This window comes from Sminthopsis crassicaudata, chromosome 1 (assembly GCF_048593235.1).
Source record: "Sminthopsis crassicaudata isolate SCR6 chromosome 1, ASM4859323v1, whole genome shotgun sequence".
Taxonomy (NCBI): Eukaryota; Metazoa; Chordata; class Mammalia; order Dasyuromorphia; family Dasyuridae; genus Sminthopsis; species Sminthopsis crassicaudata.
In genome coordinates, this window is record NC_133617.1 from 428831901 (window position 1) to 428859841 (window position 27941).

The window sequence follows — 27941 nt, forward strand, 5'->3', positions numbered from 1 at the left end:
CCTTTGGTAGTTTGGTTAAATAACTTGTCTAGGGTTGCACAGCTAGGTGGTGTTAAATGTCTAAGGCCGAATTTGAACTCGAGTCCTCCTGATTCCAGGGCAGGTGCTATATATGCACTGCACTGTCTAAATATTTTCAAAATATCAAAAATCGCCCTTTAAAAATATTTTTCAAAAAAAATTTATGGACCCCAGGTCAGTTACCTTTACTCTAAACTGCTACATTTGATAACCCTGTGTCTTTTTGTTTGAGTTTGTTTTGTCTTGGTGTCTTGATTAAAGCTGTTTTTGACTTTTGAATCTTAATAAGTTTCTTTTAATATGGTGATATCTTATTGTCCATTTCTAGTTTTTCAGAATTAAGTAATTTTAGCACTTTGCTTTAGAGCTACCATAATTGTACCCAGTATTTTTTCATTTTTATCTTTTTTCTCTCTTGATAATTTCTTTAACTTTTGGTGTAAGTGGTTGAACTGAGTGAGTTTTACAGAAACAGATTCTTAACTGATTAATTTGACTTCATCTTAAAAATAGGTTTTTTTTTTTTTTTTTTTTTTTTTTTTTTTTGATGTTCATTGCTTATATGGACTCTTTTGAAGAAAGTATTCATAATGAACAAGTGCAAAGTTTCTGAATAGGCCTTACACTCCTTTCTTGCTGCTGAAACTTAATTTTCCAAAAATTTTCACTGTCCTCCTGGCAGTTTTGGAATTGGAAGTCCCCTAGGATCAAAATACATTTGACTTAATTTAAAGGATCTAGTTAAATTTTTCGCATGATTTCTCTACCTCTTCATTCCTTTCAATGGAATTTATCGCATAAGCTATGATTATTTATTTATTATTTATAAGCACTTGAAATGATTTGTTACTTTTAGACATACTACCAAGTATTGATAATTCCTAATTCCTAATTCCTAAATCCTAAGGTTTTTCTTCAGATTTCATTTTAATGAAAATCAATTTCTTTATTTGTATGACAGCTCATTGGTCCTATCACAAAAATTATGAATCTTAGCATGCTCTCCAGATTTTTTTACTACTTTCACTGTAAAATTGTGAAAGATGCTATATCTGGATAAAGGATATTTTGTATTTAATTTTTGGAGGGAACTTAGGAGGGGAGAAGTGGTTACACTGAATTTTGAACTTCAGTCCCTGGTGATCTATCTGTCTTCTGATCATTCTTAATTGGATTGATTTTTTTTTTTTTTTTAAATAGTAGACACAGTTTTTTAGGCTATATTTAAGCCTTTCCCATAACATTCCATTGTTCTGGCATAAAATCTTAGTTCTCAGTTTACCTCTCTGCGTCTGTGGAGGGAGTAGCATTTTTATATAAATCTGTCTTTTCCCAGCCTCATGTGCTATTTTTGCTTTCAGCTATTAGCTAAAGTAATAACTAATACGATTTAAAGTATGACTTTTTTTCTAGTGGTGTTTGCATTTTAATCATTTAGAAAAGTTCCATCTTCACAGAAAACCTGATCGTTTATGGAATTCAGCTGTCTTCCTTTAAGATGGCTGAATTGTGTATAGGCACAGGAATTAGTTAAATTTAATTAACAAGAGTTTGCAAAAGTGCTTTCTTTTCAACCCCTAACAATACCTCACTAGTTGGTGAGAAAACTGAAGGTAGTCAGTAAAAGGAGTTATACTTAATCTTTTGACTCCAAATCCATACTTCTGCTGTGTCATGCTTCTTCCTTTGCTTTTTTAGTTCAAATTCAAGTCTGCTTATTTTCAGCCTACTTTACTTAGCATTATTATACTTAATAGCAAAGGGAACACATTCCAGATATTATTTCTATGGCATCTGATATGTTCTGCAGTCTTTTTTTTCCCCTTAAACAGATAAGTTCAAATTTTAATTTAAAACTACATTTTAAGTTTTAAGCTACTAAACACAATGAATAGAAATTAAAAGTTGGCATTTTGTTCTAGTTAATATTTTATTATCCCAGGAACTCAAAACCCTCAAAGCACCAAACGTGGATTAATGATAGGGATCTGTTTTAATGTGATGATTCCTCTGATTGGACCTGTTAAAACCTAAAGTTCAGGGAGGAAAGACCACTGGGCACTTGTTCCATGCTTGGTTAATTTCTCTCAAATGATCTTGGCCAAATATGCCAGCTATACCTTTAAATTTTTCAAGAAGATCCTTGCTTGCTTTTGTTCTAGATGCTCGAACTTTAACTAGGTTTTGGAAACCAAGTATTTATTGGAAGGGATTGGAACCTTTTAATGGAGAAAAGACTCTGAATAGTTCTACTTAGAACTTTGTGTTCCTTGGAAAGGATTGGAATCTTTTAATGGAGAAGAGACTCTTTGAAGTTCTACTTAGAACTTTAAAGAGCTCTCATATATAATTGGTATGTTCTTCTATTTAATGTCAAGAGATTTTTATAGAAGTTAATAGACAAATTAATAACTTGTCAGAAGACCTTATAATAACATACATTAATGTTCTGAGAATTAAGGAGGGGGCTTACAGAATTTGACCATATATATATATATCCATTAAGGACTTATATAGAGGACAGTTGGCCAAATCCAACAAGCCATCTGTTGTTTATTGTTGTTTTTGTATGACTGGGGAGCTAAGAATCGTTTTTACATTTTTAAAGGCAAAATCTTAAAAATGTGAAAAAAAATCACTTAGCTTGTAGTGTTTGTTGTAGTTTGCATATCTCTGATCTATAACATCTATAATTTGTCAGACCCAGCTATAGGGACCCCACTATTTCTAGATGCATTTTATTCCTCTTTTGCCTATCTAGTTGTTAGGAAGGGTTTTCTTATGCCAAGCCTAAATTTGCTTGCCTCTCTGCAAATTTTTGTCCTTTGGGCACATTAATGCAGTAAATTTATCACATCTTGGGAAACAGGATTGGAGTCTAGTTTAACTGGGATGGGCAAAAAGGATTGAACTGAGTGTAAAGAAGAGAAAAATTGAATTGGGGACAACAATTGAAGAAAGAAAGACAGAATAGAATAGATATGCATTCTGGGTATATTTTTGAGTAATAGAGATTGAACACAGGAGAAAATGAGATTTTTTTCCCTACCAAAGTTAAATGATTTATTTGAGACTTGAAGACTTCTGTTTTAAGTCTACCCTTATAACCTCTTGGAATTTCTTCAGAGTAATTTGGGTAAAAAATGTGACAGTGTTGAGAAAGCAGTATTAACTTTTGTGCTAGGTTATGTAAAGACTGAGCTAAATTGTTTGGGAAGGTTTGTTTAACACAGCTAATAAAAAACATTAGACTTTTTTCCTACAGGGCCTAGAAATTTGCTATTTAATAACAATGAAAAAAAATTGAGCCTCTTCATAGGTGGAATTTTGTTAAAGGAAATATTTTAAAATGCTATATTTGCACATATAGGATCTTTAGGATGGAGGAGTGAGAAATGCTTTGGCAAAGTTTGTGGACCAAGAATATTTGAGATTCACAGGAGAAATTATTCTTTTAGCTTTAATCTTCCTGTGATACCAATAACCTCAGGAAATTGAAATATATCTATCCTTTATGAGCCTAATTCTCTAGCTAAGACATTAAATGATAGTTTGGCTTCATTTTGACAAAGAAATAGTAAATTTTTTGATTTATTTCTTTTACAACCAGCAGCTAAGGATACAGTTTGAGAAATTGCATCATTAGCTTTCTATATGACAAGGCTTTTGTAATAAATGGATTTAAAGCAATAGTTGATTCACATGTGTAGAATGTGGGAGTAGCAGACTTAATTTTATTTTAAAGCTTACTGGTTACTGGCTTCCATGTATTAAATTTAGTAGTTAATAGATTTTTTTTTTTAACCTAAACTCCAAGAGAATTATTTGTTGTCTCATAACTGAATAATAACTCTGATTTTAAAATAAGGATTTGAGTTGTAATCTGGTTAGTTATTTCTGGTGTGTTGTTTACCTTTTATGGATTATTCAATATATCCTCAGGTAGAATAGTGATTTAATGAAATATAGGAATAGCTATCATTACAAATTTAGTTTTTTCTTTCTGTTTACGTTCTTTTATTTATATTAAAATGCAATTATAAATATTTCATATCTAAAATTTCACTTCTCAGAACAGCTTAATAGTTCTCAATAACAATATTAAAAATTTCAATCATGTAATTGGTTTCTTGTTTGGAGAACTAAAGAAACAAGAAGCTCCTTTAGTGTAGTTCTTATTTGTGGACTTGTTAAGGAGATTTTTTTTTTTTTTAAGTGAGGATTCTAGAATTTTGTTTTCAGATTTGATTTTTTTTATCTTAGTGCTCTATAATAATTCATTCTTTGCATAAATAATTTTTAGATGATAAACATCTGGAGGAATCATTAGGCAGATTATCTTGTATAGTGGAAAGAATGCTGAATTTGGAATATAAGTACTTGATTTTGATTCTGAATTCTGGCGTTATACTATATATATATATATGTATATGTGTATATATATATATATATATATATATATATATCTTTGAGCATGTCACTTAAAAACCAATTCTGTCATAAAACAAGTTTTCTGATCCTTCTTGGCTTTTATTTATTTATTTTTTAAAATAGTTTAGTGTTTTAGGTAACTTCTTAATAGAGTAATAGTAGTGTACATTTGACGTTTTCCTGGTTACATGGTTGTTCCTTTCTGGTGTTTTGCCTTGTGCCTTTGGAAAACAGCTTTAAAAATTTTTGCTTTACTTGCTTTTTCTATAAAATGGTGGGGCTACTTGATACATATTAATAAGCTGATTTTGAAAATTATTGTATCAGAATAAATTGAGTAAAAATATAGAATTTCTGGTTACTTTAAACCACTTTAGTGATTTTTTTATCTTAACTTGATAAAATGGGTGTCACTTTTCTGTCTAATCCAATGGAAAGTTGATCTTTTTGATATCCCAGAATAGGCATTCTGATATTCTACAACAGTGCTGAACCCGGTGGTCCTGATTTTCAAAGGCTCTGATTCCAGACAGTCTGAATCAATGAGGCTTTATTTTCTCACATCTAGACTGTGATGGTAGGCTGGCCATTTTCTATGGCATTTGTGTCCAGTAGAAAAATGATGATGGAAGAAAAATGGATTATCTAAACTACTAAATAGATGCATCCATTTATTTGATTATATGTTATTAGAAGTTACATAAAAGTATAGTTGGGCGACAAGGATCGGAATAAGAGGATGTATGGAAATAAAAGGTAAAGTGTGGTTATTTGGAAATTAAAATCAGGCTAGAGAACAACATAACGAATAAGAAGAAAAATACGAAGAGTATTGTAAGGGAGTCCTTGGAGGCAATTTTTTAAAAGTTCTGCAAAGTTACTGTTAGTTACTGTTAGATATTTGTGTCCATTTAGTATTTGTGTTCGTTTCTCTTTTCTCTCACTCCTTTGTTCCTCTTTTTGTTATTCCCTCACTCCTGCCATTTAATAAAAGTAGAAAAATCACAGGTTCATATAATTAAATATATATTGTCAAGTCTCAAGCTAATACATTCCACCTCCTCCCCCCTCCCCCCCCATGATTTGTTTTACTATTGTTGCTAAGGAAAGTTCATGTGTAGCAAAACTATCTGGAATTGGCCTATGGACTTATACAGCTGTAATTTTTCAAAGTTCTGTATACTTTTATTCCATTCTTTTTCCTTCTCTATTGAAGAAAACTGGTTGTCTGTATACTCTTGAAATAATTGGTCCAAGTAGAAATAATCTTGGGACACTAGTGTTAAGTGAACTTTGGAATTTAGATGATAAAAATACTAATTGTCTTATTTTTAGTTGCTTAAAATTGTATATTTGAAAAAATTTTTTTATAAAGCTTTTCTGAAAGCATGTATTTCTAAAATTGTCTTTAAAAAAAAGCAACCTTTAGGGTACAGTCACCATTAAAACCATCAAGGTGCATTAAAAAATAAAACGTTTAAATTTTCCTTTTCTCCCTAAGTTTATTTGAATTCCCAACCTAGAAATTGTTAATATTAAAAGGGATAAAATCGTGTTTTTTTTTTTTTTTCTATTAATGGAAAAGTAAAAAAGGGATTAAAGTTGCTTAGAGTAGTCATGCATGTACTTAGAACTGTAAAATACTCTGTTTAATCCTTAATAACCAATTTACACTAATGAATTTTCAGATTTGGAAGGCAGTTCTGAGGTCATCTAGTTTAGCCTGTGCAATATAACAACAATAAGTAATAAGTAATAATAATGACAATAACATCTAACTCCTGCTTGAAAAAACCTCTAGTAATATAGGGACCATTCCTTTTTCCCCTTGGTAGCCTTTTTCACTTTGTACTAAGTTTTAAATTTTAAGTTGAAGTAATTTAAGTTTTTCCTTTAGACAAGTCTAAATCTGATTTTCTTTGTTCTTAGCTCTGCCCTTTAAGACTAAATAGGCAAATTTCATCCCTCTTCTACCTGACAACTCTTCATTTACTTATGGTTATTAAAAGGCCAGACAATGAAATATGTTATCTTCAGGCTAAAACTACCTCTTCCAGTGGATCCTCGTAATATGATTCCTTCACTTTTGTTATCCTTTTTTGCTTTCTCTGGATACTCTCAAAGTTTTTGACTTTCCCCAAATAAGTAGAATGTGGTACTCAGGAGTAAAGTGAGTAAAGCATAGTGTCTTAACATCTTTTCTTTTCTCTCCTCTATTCTCCCAAATTGAGACGATGACAATTTTAAGGTTTCATGGTTGTTAGATAGGTGAAGCAATGTGCTAGAATGGATAGATAGAGAGTGCAAATCTTGGAGGCAAATCATTTAGCTTCTCACTTAACTTTTTGTGTTATGGCTTCTTGGGGTAGTCTGTAGCCTTGGGACCCATTTCAGAATAATATTTTAAAATGGATTTCTAAAAGCTCATAGAATTACAAAGAAAACAGTTTGAAATATTGTAATCAGAAACTAAAATTTTGTATACTTTTAAAATCAAATTAATAAGATGATACATTTTGATATATTTTCAAGATGCCAGCGTAAAAAAAGCTGTTTTTATCTAACTTAAATAAACACATTAAGCTGTGTAGGTTTTGATAAAGTGATGTTGGAAATCTAATTGACATAATATAGCTAATGTAATATGATAATTTCTGATTTCTAGTGGTTTCAAATGTCAACAGATGTTCCTACTATTGTAGTGTATTGCTTAAATTTATAACGGAAGGAAATACTAAATTTCAGTTATAGTTTGTTGAAAATAAAGATGTCATTTTTTTTCCTATTCAAATTCATGAAATTTGAAATCTACATGGAACCCCTTTTAAAAACACCTTTTTCCGTTGCTGAGAAAGCCATCCTTCATTTGTAGAGGTTTTTTTTTTTTTTTTCCCCCTGGAATTCCCCAGTACAAATGAAATTGGAGATCTACCTTTGATCAGTAGTCATTATGATCATAATTCTTCTAGTCCTATGTAACAAAAAAGCAACAATTTACTTGCAGCACTCAATCTTATGGGAAAAGAAATGATTTAACATTAAAATTGTTTTAAAAAATTTTAAGAATCTGTTTCGGTCTATTTGCATAAGTTGAAGTTTCTACTGTGGCTGATTTTTTTCTTTACTTTTATTATTTTAATTTCTCATTTTCCCCTCACCCGTTAGTTCTATAGTGAACACTGACACTTCAGAACTGTCAGCCTATTGTTTCAATGGTCATACAGTCTAGTTTCTTTAATCTGTAATGTAAATTTTTTACTTCTGAATTATATTTCAGTTTGTTTGGGTTTGACTTGATTTGATTATTTCTGTGGCTTTAAGATTCCCCCAAAGCATTTGCTATAGAAGCTGTCCCAGTGGTTTTTAAAAATAAAATTGCAGGCTATTAAAACCTTTTCATTTTTAGAGTTGACATTACAGAAAATTGTTCTTTTATGTAGAAGAAGTAAGGTAAACTCCACTGGTAAGCAGGGAATGAAATTTCATTACTTTGCTAGAATAATGATGTCTTTGTTGAGGGTTGGGTATTTTTAATGTCAGCAAATAATATATCTTTGATTAAACAGATGAGTTTTTATGTAACAAAATAGTATTTCCAACTCCTATTCAGTATAGTTGGGAAATATCTTGATAATTACTTCATATGTCAAGTAGCTCATCATATATAAGTTAAGTAAGTCTTGCATGGTTCATAGACTATTAAAACTTTAATTTATTTAATTATTTAATTGATTTTTATGTTGTAAAGCATGTGGTGATAAATGATGAGAAATTCATTATCTACCAATGTGATGATAGAGGAAGGACTTTGTGTTTCTATAAGTATTCCATTGTAATATTCAAAATTATTAGAACCAGGTACTAACACTAATCGATTCTAATGGTTTTCTATTATATAAGTCACATAAAGGAACTGAAATGATCAAAAATCAGGTGAAATTTTGGAATATTACTATACATACACAGAGAAATATTTAAAAAAATTCTACACTGCGCATGTAAATAGTTATTATCACATGGGAGACTTAAAATGCTAGTGTGTTTTCCCTTTATTAAAGGTGAAATTGATTAGCAACTAAAAGTTTTGTTTGGCTGGATTTTTTTTTTCCCATTTCCTTTCTTCTTTGTCCCCAAATTTCTTTTGTCTTCTCATTTGATTTATCTTTTAGGGTATTCTATGTATACAAACTTCCCTTTTCAGAATTAATGGATTTCATCAAAGTGTTTTAAGCATAAAAAATATTTTATGGCACTTTTATAGCATTTTATATAGAGCTCATTACAGCCAGTTGGTGTTTCTACTAAGTTGAGAGGAAGTTGGGACCTGGGCATAAGGTAATAGCGATTAATAAATCCAAAGGGACCGTGAATTCCAATACCATATGTATTCCAGTATGTTTTGGTTGTGTTTATTTCTGAATGTAGTTTATAAAATAACTTTGTATTTGTGAACAAGTCTTTTAACCTGTCTTTTCAGTTTTTTTCACTTTCAAATGGACATACTAATAGCACCCACCCTCTAGGGTTGTGAGGATAAAATGAGATATTTGTAACAAAATGAGATAAGATTTTAAAGGGTTTTGCAAACCTTAAAGTACCATATAAAATTATTATTATTGCTATACTATTATACTGTTTACTCAAAAGTTGTGTGATTTATTTTATGTAGAAAGTTAGCAAAGTTATTTCATATAATTAAGTATATAAGTGATCATTATGCTAGGTTAGGTTCTGGAAGTGGGGAGTATATATAAAGTAGACATGATTCTTATCCTTGAGGAATGTAACATAGTTGGAAACAAAGGAGTACCCCAAAACAGTTAAGAAACAGTATTTCTGAATCATATATTGTGACAGTTGGATAGGATTGCAGAGAATGGGGTGGGGTTAAATCTGGGATAGATAGAGGCAGCTGGAATTTTATCTGAGTCTTGAGTAGAAGGAATAGTAGCATTGGGAAGAAGAGTTATTTCAGGGAAATAGCTTAAACATAACAGAGAGATGGGAAATGAGGATATGTATGGGGTAGGGGACTACAGTAGAAAGTGTTTGTTGGACAGAAGTTAAGATTGTTAAACTGTAGGACCAGGGTGTATAAAATACCTTGGAGACCAGTTAACATTTAGATGTGGAATAGGTAGTAGTAGTAATTATAATATCAATGCCCTTATTCTTGAAATTTCCATCACCTTGTATTTCTTTCATTTTGTTTTTCTGGCTTTTTCTTTTTGATTTTTTTTTTTAAAGTTCAAAAGTCTTATTCATTTTGCACAGTTAAAATTAATTTCACATTAAATTGCTGAATGTTTAACCAAAGCCTTCTGCACCTTCAAGAGGTAAGTAGTCTCTCTCTGAAGATTCTTTTCAGGGCTGACCACTCTTCTTATAACCCTTGCTTTATAGGATCAGCAAGAGATGAATAATGTGGACAGCAGGCTGAACTTAAGTGTCAAAAATACTTGGGTTAAAGTCTGACACTTAATAGTTGTGTGGCCATGGCTAAGCCATGTTTAACCTCTTAAATGCCTCTTTCCTCATCTGAAAAAGAAGGGATTGGACTAGATGTTCTTTTAGGACCCTTCTCATGCTGAATCTGAATTTGAGGATTTGTATACTCTTTTCTTCAGTTTGTCTATCCTTGCTCTATCAAGATTACCTTCATTAACATTTGCTGATCATGCCACTATGCTTTTATTATTGTCTTGATCCTTGTTGCCAAATATTAATACTGTTCCTTACAATTTTAATTTATACTTTCATTTTCCTTCTAAAAATGCTTGGTATCTTTTTCTATAAAAATTTTTTCATACCTCCATTTCAATTCTTTTCATCAAGATTGGCGACTTCAGTGTCTTTGATTTCTTTTCATATCCTGGTTGAAATTTGCCACTCTTATGAATTGCATTTTCACTCTAGTCATCTGATACTTTTACACACCAAGATTCTTGATTTTAAGTTCTTCTAAATTTTTTTGTCCCTCCTTCCTCAGAAATCTTAACTAAGCCATATTATCTCTTGATCCTTCCATGTTTTTCTTGTTAGTCACCCACTATTTTAGTTTCACTTGTCCTTCAGTCTTGACCTTCTAGACTTCCATTTCAACAATTCAATTTGGCTAATAGCTACATTTTCCACTAATATACTTTTATTCTTTTCACAGCTTGGTTTAAGAGAAAAACACTAAACTCAGTGAGAAGAGTTCCAGCCCTCTACTTGACTTTGGGCATTTTACCTTTCTATCAGTTTTTTTTTTTTGTTTTTTGTTTTTTTTTTTTTAAATCTTTCCTTGTGTCCCTATCCTCCTGTCTGTGTAGGTGACCTTGTCTTTTCTACTTGACTAATATTAAAGCCATTATTTGTTAGCTCCTTCATATTCCCTACTCCATACCTTAAAACCTATCTTCAAATGTTCCTTTTTTATTCCAAAAGAATTAGGTAGCTGTCCTTGCCAGGGTTAACCCTTTGTACCCTATGTCCTCCTTTTTCTTCTGAGATTTTTAAACTATATTATTCCCTCTTATTTGATTCCCTCTCCATCAGAATCTTTTTGAAAATAAGTTACATTGATACCTTCTTGTTTTTATGTCATTCACTTCTGGATTTGTTCTTTACTCTCTTCTATGCACTTTCCCATAGATTAACAACTAAAAACAAAAATTAAGCCACCAACAGTAAAGAATATATCTGACAGTTCATAAAACATTCTGTGCACACTACCAATTCTTTCATCTACACTTGTGCTTACTTAACCATTCTAATTTATATTCTTTTGTCTTGGGAATTTCATTCATTCCTGTGGCTTTAATTATCACCTCTGCCATGAATTTACTTAATAATTAAAACCAAACAGTGCATTGAACATTAGCTTTATATTTCCCACTGCCTGCTAAATAACTCTAGAAGTGTGTCTTATTGATACCCTTGAACTTAACATGTTTAAAACTGAACTCATCTTCATATTCCAAATAACTTCCCTATTTGCATGACTTGAGGTTATTCTGTTCTGTCGCTCAGATGCAGAACCTCTGCTTTTTGAGCTCTTTTCCTCTCATGTCATACAACTCCTGTAGAATCAATAGGATATCTCATATTTTTCTGTACTCACTGTTTTTTATCCAATTTGTTTTGTTTTGTTTTTAGTCTTTTCTATGTAAAATCTATCCTTTATGGCTGCCAGAAAAATATTTTTATTATACCGGATTAATTATATCATTAGTCTGCTCAGAAGTCTTCCATTTGCTTATAAGAGAAAATACTATTTCCTCAGTTGACTATACAGAGCATTCTATTATCTGGTTCCAGTATACTTTTTAGTTTGTTTTATATCATTTGTCTGAACAATTTTGGTCAATCTAGAATAGTAGATGGTTTCTGAGCTCATTTTGCCCATTCCTCAGTGAATTAATTTCCAATTTCCTCATGCCACTGTCATTAAGTCTTATCCATTAAAAATATTTTTTAGTGTCCATTTCGGATGCCACCTTTTCCATGAAACCTTCCTTGACCTTTTTTCAAAATTGAAAGTAATCTCCTCTTTTTCATATTACTTGAAATATTTGTTTAGATTATTGTCTTAGCTCCATTCCTCATCCCTAATTAGATTGTGAAATTCCAAAGACCTATGTTGTTTTTCAGTTTTGTATCTTTTGCACCTGGAATGATATTTTTTGTATATAGTGGGTGCTTAATGAATATGCTGAATTTTATATTTAGCATTTTCAGCAATTTTTTATGAATACAAAAAATGTAAAGCTCCATTTCTGAGCTTACTGGTCTTAGAAATATTGATTACATAGAGTTATATAACAAAATTTAGTGAACCTTGAAAGAGCCTATAATTTCTTAAAAGATAATTTAAGATTTAAATCCTAACTGTGCTGTTATAATTTTGTTACAGTTTTTCTTTGAATATAGACATTCATGTTGCAGGTTTCCAGATTTGATCCAAGCATATTTTGAAGGCCTAAGTTATGTTGGTCAGTCAGGAGTGAGGTTTGACTTCATGGAGAGAGTCCAGTAGATATGATTTCGCAAACATGGCTTTAGATGCCATAATCACATCTTTTTATTTTTTACATTTTGAAGTATAAGGGAAGGACTTTCATCCTGTTATTGAATTTTTTAGAACTTTAAACCAAAATCCAGAGAGTCTTTTAATTGAAGTCAGGTGGGGGTTAAAGGAGTAGAATCCATTGAAACCAGATTAGCTAAGTAATTTTTAGTCCTAACAGTCACAGTTGTTGGGTTGGGCCCTAGAGATAGGTGCATTAAGTCTAAAAACAGTCAGAGGAAGTAAAGATTTGAAATTAGCCAGCCCTGACAATGTTAAAATGATAATACTTTTTTTTTTTTTTTTGGCTGAGGGAATTGAGGTTAAATGACTTGCTAGGAAGTCACTTGCTAAGTCACATAGCTGGGAAGTATTATGTGCCTGAGACCAGATTTGAACTTACTGGTTCCCTTAGCTGCCCCCGAGAATACATATTGAAAAAATTAGGTATTATGATATAGTATGTAATAATACATACTCATGCCCTAAAATGAGGGGTTTTTTTTTGGTAGGCAGATAGCTGTTTATTCTTTTTCCTTGATTGGCAAAAATCAAAATACAGGCAGGCATTTTATAGTGTGATAGAATGCAAAATTTAAGTTTTACTCTTTATATTATTACTGTGCAACTTTTAAAATTCTTTTTTCTCTTCTTAGGTCTTAGTGGCGCAATGGCTAGTATAAGCGTTCGTTCAAGTACTCCAGGCTCTCCTACTCATGTAAGCAGTGGATCGAATGCTAGTCGAAGGAGAAATGGACTCCATGATGTGGATTTGAACACTTTCATATCAGAAGAAATGGCACTCCACTTGGACAATGGTGGAACTAGAAAGCGTACCTCAGCCCAATGTGGCGATGTCATTACAGACTCACCAACTCATAAACGCAACAGAATGATCTAAACTGCAAAATTTTCAAACCCACCATGCTGCTTGAAAGCCACTTGATCCTCAACATACTATTGAAAAGGAAACATGAGGCCATCTTCCCTTGTTCACTGTTTAAGACAAGTGAATTCAATAATGATTGCCATAAAGGAAGTTTTAGGTATTACAGTAGATGCCTCTTGTAACTATGGCTTTCTTAAACTATAATCCTAGCAGAGGACATCAGATATTGTGTAGTAGTTAGCAAGATCATCATAGGCAAACATGTATCCGTTCCAAGGCTAAAAGTGACCTTACTTGTATTCTTAAAGGGAAAGGAAATATCAGATGTTTATTTGGTTATAGAATGCTTTTTTGTCCTTTATTTCCTGCTGTGTTGAGTATTTTGCTTCAACAGTATTTGCCAGTTGACTGAAATTGTCTAAAACATGACTTGGCATCTTTGTCAAATCTGCAGGCTTCCATTTTCGCAGCACTGTACCATGCACCTAGTTTCTATATAGTAACAGTGTGCAAGTTATAAATATTGGACTGTGCCCTTTTTAGTTTTAAAAGCAGTTGATAATTCTGGTGATTGTGTGATAATGTAAAGAGGTGCTATGATGGTCATGCAATTAATACTTAATATTGAATCAATACAAGGATCTTTATTGGATTCACTTTGTGTGTTTTAGTGCTCTAAAAGTAGCAATATTAAACTTTTCCCCAATTAACCTCATAGACTTAAAAATTTTCAGTTTTGAAATGATATAATGTACTTATTTACATGCCGGTACTGTCCTTGTGGTAAGTGTAAGCACTGCAGACTGCACTCTTGAGTGACCTAAATTTAGAGAGGTCGTGAAATTTGAGAATAGGCTTCCTTTTGGGTTCAGTATTAGTGAAGGGGGTAGGTATCGTATGCAACTATTTATCCAGTTTTACATTTCTCATGAATGCCCATGTTTGTGGCAGGTGTTAACTTTGGGCTGGGTGGAGGGTAAAGGTATGTATTTTGCCTGCTAATGAACAAGATATGATCACTGTTTAAATAAAAAGGGGGAGTGGGAGGGGAAACAATTGGAATATCATTCTTAAAAAGATGGAATCTTATGCAGGTTCTGTATTTGTTAGGTAGACCTAACCAAAAGTTCTTTCAACTAGAATTCTGGACAAATGTAAGACCTCTTAATAGCTACAATGTTTTGAAGCATGTTTTCTCTTCATCTTCTAATATCTTGAACCAAATATAGTGTTCTTTAGATGAAGAACTTACTGTAAGCCTGCCAGTCACTGTAACTTACTAAATGGCATTCTTACATCATGTAGGACAAAGATAAGAGTGTTTCCTTGCCCATTATCAGTTATTTCCTGTTTCTGTCTCAAGACCATTACAAATCAATGTAGGGATTTTCCAATAATTAATTATAGCATTTAGCTAGTTTGTTGTTTATTGAACCACTTTATAGTCTTGTGAAGACTTAAATGAAATTTGGATAAATTTGACCCCTAATACTCATTGGCCTGATAGGATGTGAATGGAATTTTGAAAGTTTGGAATGAATTGAAATTCTGGACTCCTTTTTTGATTTTATTTTTTCATACTTGAGCTTGAAATGAAAATCCATCCTAAGACAAAAATTTAGGCATGATTTTTAAAAATCATCCATTTTTGCAGAATGATGTGTGTACGTACACACACACACACACACACACACACACACACACACATATTTTCGGAGGTATACAACATAGTCTCTCACAGCCTCTTGTAAGGAAAACAGCTGCAGATGGAATTATAGTGCTCTGTCATATTTAACCTGAAACGGAAAATGCCTATGTATTATGAACACTTTTCCCAGCCTTCCACTTAATAATAATGCACCAAGAAATGCATCTAGGATCATCTTTGTTTTTCTATTGCTTGTAAATTGAATGCTGAAGTTGGGGTGTATTGATGTGATGCTAAGAGTGGATGGCGCTCCTATGCCTAAGTGAGCTTGAGGTAGTGGAATATGTTGATTTAATCCATCCCTTATGTATTAGCTCCTCTTTTCCAAGTTGAATAACAATTTTTTTTTTTTTTTTTTAAGTTGGTGCTCTGAACCTTAGTCCTAGTACCCTTTACACTAAATTGTCAAATTTTGATAAACTTGTGCCATTTTCTTTGGTAAGAGAAAAAGCAGGTCTTAATATCTGCCAGAACACAATTTATAAGCCTGACAGGCTCCATTAAACTTTTTTAAACTTTAATATTGGCTATTTTTTTTTTCAATTTTATTTAATCTCAATGCTACTTGCCACTTAAAGTACTTCCTTTCCCTTTTCCCACTCCCATGCCCCAATCCTTATATTTGCTACCCATATACAAAATAAACCTTTAAGATGCATGTATTCCCCATGAGCAGAATGGGGAATAATTTCTTAAATGAAAAAATAGGTCCAGCACTTAGGATTTTGAAGCCTTTCTTGTGCCAGTTTCAAAACAAATCATGGAAGATTGCCTTTGTGTGTGTTATTTTGTGTTTTTTCTTTCTTTATTTCTTTCCTTTTTTTTTTTTTTTTTTTTTTTTTTTTTTGAAAAATAACTCTTAAAGGACACTTTTGGTCTTTTAAGAACAATGTACATTGAACTGAAAACATGGTTTAGTTTGGGCAACCAAAACCTCTTAACCTTGCTTGATCCTTTGGTCCTTTAACTTCCACAGCTGATCAGTTCTATTTCCATGTAGGCAGACCTAATTTGGCCTGAGTGGGTTCAGTATATTTTATACTGCAGTGACCTGAGCTTGACTAAAGTATTAAAAACTTAAAAATCATAATGTACAAGATATAAAACAAAATTAATGGAAAATTCATTTGGCTGAATTTATAAAGTCCTGCAGTCAAATTCTTAAATGTGGTTTACCCAGCTGAAGTAGTATACACCTTAAATCATAATCCTAATAAAATTAAAAAAAACAACAACACTGGGGCTTGTTTGTAATTTTGTTTTGGGCCATCATAACCTGGATCACTGCTTGATACAAACAAAGTTAAAATTCTTAAGGAACCAAAGTCTACTAAGTTTGCCAGGATAATAGAATTCACTGATTGAAGTTGTTGCTGATTTTTATGCTAAAATTTGCAGATTCAAGGTGTGTAATTTTGTATCTCTAAAGGCCAAAGAGCTATGGAATTTTTAAGGTGCTATTTGGATAAATAAAAGAGATAGGTAAGATTTAATTTGAAGATTTAATGAACTTCATAGTGTGATAAAAGTGAAAATGCCAGGAAATGACTGATTTTTTGAGGGAAGATAACTTATTTTAGAAAATTAGTAAAAAGAAAGTGGTTGGAGGTTTGATATTGAACACAGTTAGAGGTCACTGTGAAAGGAGAAGTAGGCAAAGCCTGGCCTGAGGATTAAAATTAATCTGCTTCATTATGAATTAAAAGTGAAAATACCAAGAAATTGTTTTTTTTTTTTTTAATCTAAACAGCAGCCTTAAGTTTGGAAAATTATATGAACAGAAAGTTGACATTTGGCATTTAATACATTTGAGTTCAAGCATTTTAAATAGTTATATTTGAAGTTAACACATTATCACTTTTCATTGACTTTTTTTTTTGTGGGGATAATAATTATCTCTGGCCTTAATCTAATAATTTGCCCAAGGTGTCACAGTGTTCCCTGTTGACAGAGATGACAACTAGAGTTTAGGTTTTCTATGATTTCCTAGTTCTTTTTTCCTTTGCTAGTGCTGCCTCAATATTGGTTTGTTAATTAACCAGTTACGTCTGGCAGTTGCAACTTGTTCCCATTTCCATTGCCTTTCCTCCCAGATCCAGGGGCAACTTCTTAGTCTATGGAAATGCTTCTACCAAGGGCAATTTCTTAAGGTCTATGGAGATGCTCCCTAACTTTTTGTCAGTGGTAGGGATGATGAATTCCTTTGCCAAACTTAAAGAAAATAGATTTTCTTTAAATAGCAAGCTCCCTTAGAATAGAGATGTTAAATGAATGTAGTCTGAACCAGATTAAAATGTATTTGAGATGTCTAAATAAATAAAAATAAAATATAATATAGATAATGTTAATTTGTGGTTTTCTAAGCCTATCTACCAGTTGCAGGAAACCTTATGTGAGTTTGACATCATTGCCCTAGTGTGTGTGTATGTGTATGTGTGTGTGTGTGCGCATGTGTTTTTTTTTTTCCTTAATTGCACATTTGAAGCATATATATATATATATATATATATATATATAATATACACACACACATATATATATATGTATATATATCTATACTGCTAGGTAATATACAATTGGATCCCAATTACTGATGTCAAATCATTTTATGCACACTTGATAACAATAGTAGAACTTTACATGCTCCCCATTTTTGAGGTGATATGAGAGGGTCTTAGTTAAAATTGAGGAAGTAGGAAGGCAAAGTTTGTCCTACTTCTGGTGCTTCCCTTGTTGTACCGTCCACCTCTTTCTCTAGAACATTCTACTTAGATTTGTCCTTACCTTACACTCTACTTCTCTTCCTCTGCTACCCTCTCATGTAAAATTCCTTCCTATTAAAACTTAGTATGAGTTTCTTCTACTATGGATTTTATTTGGGTTTTAGACAAGCTGATTAGTTCATAGCAAGGTATTAATTACTACTTGGCTGTGAAGGGGGTATTTGCCTTAAAAGATAAATTTGTTAAAGGTTATCTTGTACAATTTCTTCATTTTCAGAAGTGACTCTGCTAGCTAAAGTTAACAGCAAGTCAGTGACAAAGCCAAGACTCCAAAACCACGACACTAGAACCAGTGTTTCCTTTGTTCTAGTTCGGGTCTAGTGTTCGCTCTATATTGTACTGCTTTTGTTTAACCCAAATTGTTAGTTGTGAGGGAAACTGGTATTTTAATGCCCATTGCTGACTTTGGACATAATAAAGAGGAAAGAACACTGGTTCTGGAATCAGAACTTGGGTTTACAATCTCGCCTGATGTTTAATACCTATTTGACTTTGTACAAGTTTACCCAACCTTCTTGGGCCTTGGTTTCTTCATTTGTAAAATGACATGGTTGAACTAGCCTGTGAAGTTCTCTTCTAGCCCTATATCTATGATCCTATGATATTCCAAATATCTTTGTCACTGTGCTCTGTGGAACAGGATGAACAGATGTATTGAAGGTGGGTTGGAGTGGTGATGGTGGAACGTTTCCAAAGAAAAGCTATTTTCTCTCTGGTCTAGTAGGGGTCAGCCTTAGAACCCCTTTAATACTTCTAGTGTTCCCATATATGCTAAATGTATGCCTGCTAATAGGAGAACATCTGTAACTGGAGGCATTGTTTCAAGTTGCACTTTTTTAGGACTCTATCCTCTGTGAGAGTTTGTTGTAAAGTAAATGCACAGTACTGTAATTTAATAAATGTGGTTAATTTGGAAAATGAACTAGAACCTGAACTACTGGTTTCTCACAACTTAACTGATTTACAGCACTTTTAGAGATAGGTAGTTTTAAGCATGATAAAACATATTCCATAACCTTTTTGAAACCTGAAGTGAGACTTTGAATTTTGAAAGTGTTAATATTTTTATAAGGGATTACCAATTCATGTGTTTTTTTCACTTGTTAATAAAGTTCCTTACTAAGGAACACTGACCCAGTTGCATGGAATTGTCTTGTGATAAACCGTATTGGCATTTACATTGACTCTAAGAAACTTTATCTTTTGAAATCTACAGCTGCATGGGATGAATTGTTAGCACAGATGCTACAACGACCGGCTATTTTATGACTGGAAAAGTATCATCTTGTGGTGGGAGAGTCCTACAGCTTAGTAGTAATTTTTATTTTGAGGTAAGGTGATATTAGAATATATTAGAATGGTAGAATGTGAGAACTCAGAAGGTGACCCCTGTCATCTAGTCCCACTTATTTTATACATGAGAAAACTGAGGCCCTGAGCTGTGAAGTCATTTAGGATGGTCATAGTTATTTTCTCATTGGTTTGTGTTTTCTTTTGGCATAAAGAGCATGACCACTGGCAAGGGGGTAAGAGTGGGGAGGGGGATGGGGAGAGGAAGAATTTGCCATAATTTATGCACTCCTAGTCAAGTTTCAACAGGAAAGTTTTAGGCTAGATCCCAGCTTCTAAAACTTTGGGTCATGTTTCCATATGGGATCTTGTAACTGAATGTGGGGATCTCAGAATTATGATTTATCATCAGTAAATATTTGATTTGTATATCTATTTTATATAACTACCCGGGGTTGATGTAAAAATTTCTCAGGCTAAAAGGAGTCATGGCTGGAAAATAGTTTAAGAAACCCTGGGCTAGATGATATGTTAGATGGATTTGTAATGATTCCAAATCAGCTTGGAAAAAAAGCTATCTATTAGAGTGCTCCAGGTTTTTATCCATGCATGGCTGTGCTGTTTATTAGCATTTTATCAGTCATAAAGACTTAGCAAATTAGCAGGTGACACAAAATCAGTATTCCAAATAAAGAACTTTATAAGCCAAAAGATTGGGTCACATCAAATAGAATGAAATTTTAATGGGAATAAATGTAAAATTTCCTTATTGGATTAAGAAATTCACAAGTACAAGATATTTGGGGAGATTTGACAATTTTGTTTTAATAGAACTTTAGAGTGATAAGGTGGTCAACAAAAGAGATATAGTCTTAGGTGGCATTAAGAAAGACAATGTTCCTGAATTAAGGAACTACTGTACTCTGTCCTGCATAGATCATATAAAATATTATGCAATTTTAATGACCACATTGGGAAGAACTCATTGATAAAGCTAGAGACTTCTCAGAGGCAGACAACCAGGGAAAGAGGGTTCTTAAGAAGGAAATCCTTTCAGGATAGGGTGGATGAAAGGACTTAGAATATTTGTACTACTTCTCTTTGTATAATTTTCAATGTACTTAAAAGTCACTTTGCTAATATGAGCCAGAGTCTTTAGCATGGGAGGTAGAATTCTTTGAAATAACTGAGAATTTGGGGGAAATTGTTTGGGGGTGGAGTATTGAAGAGAATATTAGATTATTGTATAGGTCCTTAGGGGCTGGTGGGAAGGTGATACTCGTCCAATCTCTGTATAAAGGTAGCTATCATGCATACTATGTTGGATTTGGAATCAGGAAGGCCTCTGTTCAAATCCTGCTTCAACTGCTTCTTAAGTAGGTGACCCTGGACAAGTCTCTCAAACAAAATGTCCTCATCTGTAAAATGAGGATACTGTTAACACCTCACAGTTGTGAGAATCAGATAGGTAAAGTTCTTTGCAAACCATAAAACATTGTGGAAGGTCAGGCTGAAAGTTGAACCAAACTGGACAGTGATGTGTGGACACAGCAACAACCATTTTGGAAACTCAGGTAAAAACTTCCTAATCCAGAGGCTAATGCTTTACTACGAGTGGGAGCTTCTGGTTCAAGAACATAGAAATGCATTTTAATTTTCATTGCTTGTAAAATTATCCTTAATATAGTGAAAGGCATGGAAGTGTGGGAGAAAAAAAAAAAAGTCTTATTCAAGTTCCTAGGAAACTTTGACATTTTCTTCACATCTTTACTTTTTTCTGTGACTTTCCTACATATAAGGGACTGTACTTTTCTACTGCCTAATTTAGTTCTGCATTAGAAGACCTTTGCCAGGCCCATCTTATGGTTGATTTTCAGTCTTGCTTCCAGTATACTAGTTTACCCTTATATGAATTCACAGGAACATTTGAAAGGGACTTTAGAGGAAAGGCAGAATTGTGTGTTGCAATGGGGATTAGAGTCAGAGGACCAAACCAAGTTCAATTCCTAGATCACTAATTATTGCGACCTTGATATGTCACTTAACTTTTCTTAGTGTCTTCATTAAGGGGAAGAGACTAAGGTTCCCTACAACTTGAAATCTTATGAGTGTACATAAAATTAATTATAGAAGTAGATCTTTCCAGTTTGCAGTAAATATGATGGTCATTGATACATAGGTGGATATACATTATTGATAAAGTATCAATAACCCCAATGCACTGTTGTGTTTTGAATTGGCACCCAATGATTTACTAGGCATTGCTAGATATTTAGGTAAAGAAGCTTGTTGGGAATTGTTCTTCCCCAGAGTAGTCCAGTACAGTGAGCTTTCCAAATGAGCACCTTATTAACTTTTTAGTCTTGTTTTAGCCTATTTCTACTCTTGAGATGCTAGAGATGCCAGTTTGGCTCTTCTCTATTAGGATGCTGCACTCTGAAGTCATTTAAAAACTTTTTTTTGAAGGAAGTTTCAACATAGTTGAATGTGTTCCCTTGGTGAGAGAGTGTTGTAAGACTTTGCAGGGCTTCTCCCTAACCTTAAGGAGGAATGATGACTGATGGGCTATCTCTTTTCTGCACCTCCCATAGAGATTAAGAAGTCTAGTTGACTAATGATGAGCTGTCACACTCTTAAAGAGTCATTGGAAATGACAAGGCAGCTTGTGAATTTGAGTTTTTTAACCCAAAGTAGATAACTTAGATGGGCCTCTACTTTTTGCTCAGGCTGAGTAGTACCTTCCCCTCTTCCCTGCCTCAATTTTCTTGTGCCACTGGCATTTGCCTTCCTCCTTTGAGGAAATTTGTTACTTATGGAGATGATAATTGAAGCATGGAAGTAAAAAGTAGGATGGACAGACACTGAACTGATCCTATGCTTTTAACATTGAGGGCAAGATGAATTTGTTCTAATTTCTTCTAAGATGCCAATAACCAGCACTTCTTCAATGATTTAGCTTTTTAAAGCAGACTTTATATTTATCCCCTCCTGATCTATTCATTTTTGAGTCTTCAGTTCTTTGAAGTTGTAGTGTAGTGTAGTGGAAAGACCAACGGTGTCAGAAGATTTAGGTTCAGATCCTAGCTCCATTTGCTACTTATGACTTAAAAATCTTTTGTATAAATATCGCAATCTTTTAAGTGAGAGTGGTTGGATGAAAAGACTTCTGGGGTCAGAGCTCTAAATCTCTAATTCTGTTGTCTTAATTCCAATTATTTCTGGAAATGTAATCTCCTTTATAAGATTTCTTAGCTCTTGTCTTTTCCCCTCATTTCATTTAGTGTTATGTTTTTTGGAGACACCAGTACCAAGAAAAATAGCACATCGAATGGTAAAAACTATGTCAATTATTTTCAGTCAGATTCATAATTTCTACCCGGAAGAGATAGTTCAAACTTCCTTAGTAGCTGAGCAAAATGAAAACCAGGAAGATTAAATTATTTACCTTGAAATGTATAAATAGTGATGTTACCAAGTAAAACCTATCAATATGTTATCCTGAAACCCTTTCTGGACTTATTGCCAGTGTTCTTAGATACTTATCACTTTGAACTAAGACATTAACCTCTCTTAAAATATTTTGAGTATTAGGATCACAGGAACATAGATTTAGGGGTCACAGAATTATAGGTTACCTGGGATTGGAAGGTACCAAGAGATAATCTAGTCCAGCCTCCTCATTTTATAGATGAGACCCAGAAGTGACTTGTTCATGGTTACACTTTGCTAAGTGAAGGACCCATGATTTAAACTAAGAATCTCTTACTCCAGTGCTTTTTTTGTATATGTGTACTCACATATTTCATTTTCCTTATGTTAATGATGAAGTCACTGATTACCTAAAGAAGTGAATGACTTACCTACAAGTTACATGGGTAGTATGTAATATAGTGGGAATTTAATTCCAGCATTCTTGGTTTGCACCATGTTGTGCTAACATAGTATGATATATTTTGAGTCAGTTTCATATTTTTTCCATCCATGGAAGTGATCCATTATCTAGGTAATCTCCCTGGGGAGCCAAGGCCATTTGTCCAAAAAAGCTTTATTCACTTAACAACTCTGCCCTCTTGAGTTAAATAAAGCATGATTATTGCCCTCAAGAAAGTTACAATCCTAATTAGAGAAAGTATAGTGAAAAGGATACAATATGAGACTATATTTAATAGCCAAATTAACAGTACAGAAAACCATGAAGCTTTCTTTCCTTTTTTCTTTCCTTTATTCTCAAACCCTCCCTCCCTTCCTCCCTCCCTCCCTCCCTCTCTCTCTCCCTCCCTCCCTCCCTCCCTCCCTCCCTTCCTTCCTTCTTCTTTTTCTTTCTCCCCTTTTTATTTTCTTTCCTCCCTTTCTTCTATCCTTTACTTACTTCCTTTTTCTGTTGAGGGCAAAATCATTCCAGTCACCCAGGTTAACAACATTGGTGTTATCTTCTAATCACTGTCATGCCTAAATAAGCTGCCAAAATTCTGATTTTGAACCTTTTAGAGTATCTTCCACTTCCTCTCCATCCATCACAGAGCCACCACTTAAGTTCAAACCCTTGTCACCTTAGGTCATCTGGACTATTTGGAAAATTGTGGTAAATAGCCTTCTTATTGGTCCTTCACTTAAATCTCTCCTCATTCTTTCTCATAGCTGCTAGAATGATTTTCTTGAAGCCCAAGTTTCCGACCATGTCATGGCCCTATTCAGTGAATTTCAGCAATTTACTATAACAGTATCAAATATAAGGTTCTGGCAACTAAAACAAAACAAAACAAAACAAAACAAAAACCTAAAATCAAAAGTAAGATCTGACAAAAACCAATATAACATGGCTCCAGTGTCCCTTTCCAGCATTATTGCACATTATGTCCTCCTTGGTTCTGTGTGATCTAGTCAGTTTGGCCTTTCTCACAATACTCCATCTCTCATCTCTGTTATTATTCTGACTATACTTTGATTTATCCCCGTTCATTTCTTACAATCTCTTACCTATTTCAAATCTCAACTCGAGTGACGTCTTCTAAACAAGTCTTTCTTGATTTCTCCTTTTGCCCAGTTGAGTTTCCCATGCACTCCCCCTCCCCCCCCCTTTTAAAATATTCTTAAATTTATACTTTGCTCCCCTCTGTAAGCTCTTTGAAGGCAGGCACTGTTTCATAGGATCTAGCACAGTATTTAGAAAATCATAGCAGATGACTAGTAAATGTTCTTTTGAGTTGAACTTTTAAAAGACAGATGGTAATTTAACAGATAAAAAAAGGGAAGGAAAGCATTCTAGGCACAGAGAACAATATGAACAAAGGCAAGAAGGTAGAAAAGAATAAGGAGTGTTTGGGAGTTATAGTTCAATTTATGTGTGGAGTAACATGAGATTTGGCTGAAAAGGCAGAGGTTCAAGTATTGTTCTTTCAAATCCCTCTCCTGATGTTCCATACCAAAGATCCTCCACAAAATTTATGACATAATTCATAATGGTCTTCCAAAATGCCATACACAGATTTCTAAGCAAATTATTCTTTCCAGTTCTTAGACAATTCCCAAATAACAATTTTTACAGAAAATTCAAAACTGCTCATTTCAGGATACTACTATCTTGAAATACAAGCTATTCACTAACAGTTTACAATGTCACTTTCAGCACATTTTTTTTTTTTTTTTTAAAAGACTCAGCATATTTATCTTTACCTAGATGTAGAATGCCCACAGACAATTTATCTTCTAATTCTCCCCAGACCAAGATGAGGCACTTTCTGGTGAATAACTTGATACCAAGGTTACAAACTACAAGGATCTGTATTAAGACTTCTGACCACTGGAGTCTCCCACCTTTCTTCCCTTCTTTCTTTTCAATCATGAGGTCATTCTCAGACAGTCCTGCCAACTGATAACCAAATATTCTGGCCTTACTCAAACTGGTCTGGTGGCTTAGTGGTTCATTTTCTGAATATGGTGGAAAGATTATTCAGTCAGGATGCACTGTGGATTCACATGGCTGTAGCCTCTTATTGATTATGGTGTCACACCAATCAGAAATAACTTGTACAGCTGGAGGAACTAGTAACTCCTACTACATTGCCTTTTGTACTTAATGGATTAGTAACATGTCAATGCACTATTAATTTCTTAGGCCAAGTAAATCTCAAGGACAGTTTCATTGAGGAAAAACTAGCCTAGTCCTATGACAGGAACCTTAAATTATTGAATCAATAAACTTTTATTAAGGAGTTCAGCTCAAAGGGGAAACATGGCATAGTAGATACAAGTGAATCAAGAAGCCTTGAGTTTTTAACCTCTGATACCTAATAGGTCATTTAATCTCTCATAGTTTCAAACAATTTTCAGAATATAAATTATAGTTGGACTATAATCTGTTTAGGTGGAGAAAGTTATATACTGGGAATTTCTATGACAATGAAATCATAGTTACCTGATATATTATTCTTGTGGGGTGGGATAGGAATGAAACTTGTATACAAGTACATTTCAAGATGGAGTGAAATAGGGGCAAAAGGCAGAGATAACAGGGTATTCCAGGAATGGAGGATGAATGATTTGCTATGCTTATATGGATGTGAGGATACCAGGAGTTGGTACAGTTGATAGTATTCTGGGCCTGGAGTCAGGAAGACCTGTTTTTAAATCTGGCCTCAGAGGAAAATCATTTGACCTCTGTTTACCTCAGTTTCTTCATTTGTTAACAAAAACAAAAAAAAACCCAAAAAACCCAACATACCTGGGTGGTTGCAAGGATCAGATAGGATATTTCCAAAGTGCTTAGTACCTGGCACATAGTGAGTAATTAATCCCTTTCCATCTATTATCTATATTCTTGGTATATGACTTCTGTTTGTGATGTTTCCTTAGGCATCATTTTAGTCCCAGGAATGGGGAAGAGTTTATTTCTATAATTGCTCATTTTAGGCAACTCAGCTTGATTTTTTTTTTTTTTTTTTAAGAGGAGGAGATATAATGATTGTGTTAAATCATACTTATGATGGAGTTTAGTTCTAATCACACATGTGGTGCTTTTTGGTTGTAAAAATTATAAACATTTACAATAATGAATATCCACATTTGCCAATAAGGAAATAGATTTAAGTGATACTCTCCAGGAAGTGGTGGAAGGATTTTATAATTATAATTTTATAATTCCAAACCCATTCTTCATGACAGTATTGGAGTGAGAATTTGTAGCAAGAAGGAATGTGATCTGGGAACATTGCCCAGAGAAGTATTTACTACCTCCCTCCCTTGACCTCCCTTTTGAAGCTTCAGTGCTGAGCTTGGGAGTTAATTTTTCTCCTAAAAAGAGGGTGTTTCAAAATTGTTGGAGGAGTCCTGAGACTGGCTGATTTGAGTTTGTTATCTCTAGGAAGTACTGGGGGACAAGGAAAGGAAGGGAACAAGTGTTCCTACTGTGTGTCAGGCAGTGTGCTAAACATTTTACAGATGATAAGTGGTAGGTTAATCTGTAGCAGATATGAACTAAAGAGAACTTGGGTTGCTGGGATTTTCCTTTTGGGAAAGTTGAGTGGGAAGGATAATGGGATATTTCATTTCTGCTACCACAGAACAGGACACCTATTTGGTAAAGTTATTTAAGGTTAAAAAGGAAGCAATGGTCTTTCACATAGGACAATGTATTTTCAGTTATTTTTTTTAGTATTGTCCTATACTTATTTACACTCTGGCCTGGTTTTTTCTTAATGATCTGGTCTTTTTCATTGTGGCAGCTGTGTGGCACTATTTACTGACCAAATGCTGGACTAGGAGTCTGGAAGACCTGAGTTCAAATCAGACCTCAGACACTTCCTAGCTGATTGACTTTTGACAAGTTACTTAACTCCTGTTTTCCTCAACTTCCCTATCTGTAAAATGGGGATAAGCTAGCACTCCAAGTGTTGTGAGGTTGTAATTGTAAAGTGCTTAACACAGTGTGTGGCACATAGTAATGCTATTTTTCACTTGTTTCAGTCAAATCCAGCTCTTCATGACCCCATTTGGGTTTTCTTGGCCAAGATACGAGGGTGATTTGCCATATCCTTCTCAAGCTCATTTTACAGATGAGGAAACTGAGGCAAACAGGATTAAGTGATTTGCCCAGGGTCACATAGCTAATAAGTGACTGAGGCCAGATTTGAACCCAGGAAGATAAAGCTTCCAGACTTCAGGCCTAGCACTCTTATCTTCTATGCCATCTAACCATCCATAGTAAGCTGCTGCTATTGGGATGAACTACAGCTGCATTTGTGAAATGGTTGACTGGGGAATTTTAGAATAGGCTTGTGACCCTTCCCCTTATTCAAATTCATTCATTCATTCTTTGATCAGGAATGATTGAAGTGCTTGCCATAGTATTCCTTTGGAAGATAGAAAAGAAATATATTATGAGGTGTTCTCAGATGTTTTTATAAATGTGTGTATAGTAGGGTGAAGAGATAGAGCCTGAGAGTTCCTGATGCCAGGCCCTATATCTAGGAGTTGGAGAGCTACTCATTGTGACTCACTTCCTGTTTAGTATTCTGATGGGAAACCATGTGGTATTTGGAACATGAGGAAACCCAGAGGGTGGCTCGGAGCCAGTTTCCTGACCACACCCATCAGAACCTTAAAGATACAGCCTGTAGGGCAGTGATTTTCTTGGGAGCCCTGCAAGCACTGGGTCTGGGGATGGATTTGAAGGAAGGCTTTTTTTCTAAGTTGGTAAAATTTTCTTTGTATGATGCAAGATGAGGAGGGATAGAAACTTTAGATTTTAACCCAAGTACATTCTAGTCTCCC

At 33.8% G+C, this 27941-nt stretch overlaps 1 protein-coding gene across 2 annotated transcripts in view; it reads left to right on the forward strand.

Annotated features, from left to right (window-relative positions):
• The window catches only part of HAPSTR1 (HUWE1 associated protein modifying stress responses), a 154318-nt gene that overhangs the window by 23564 nt on the left and 102813 nt on the right, over positions 1-27941 (forward strand). The window contains exon 4 of one of the 2 annotated variants that reach the window (XM_074280516.1): positions 13159-17441. The exons of the other annotated variant lie outside the window; for it this stretch is intronic. Coding sequence (XP_074136617.1) covers positions 13159-13403 — 245 coding nt within the window. The 3' untranslated portion in view covers positions 13404-17441. Of the gene's footprint in view, positions 1-13158; positions 17442-27941 lie in introns of those variants that run through there. 2 annotated transcript variants of the gene reach the window in all.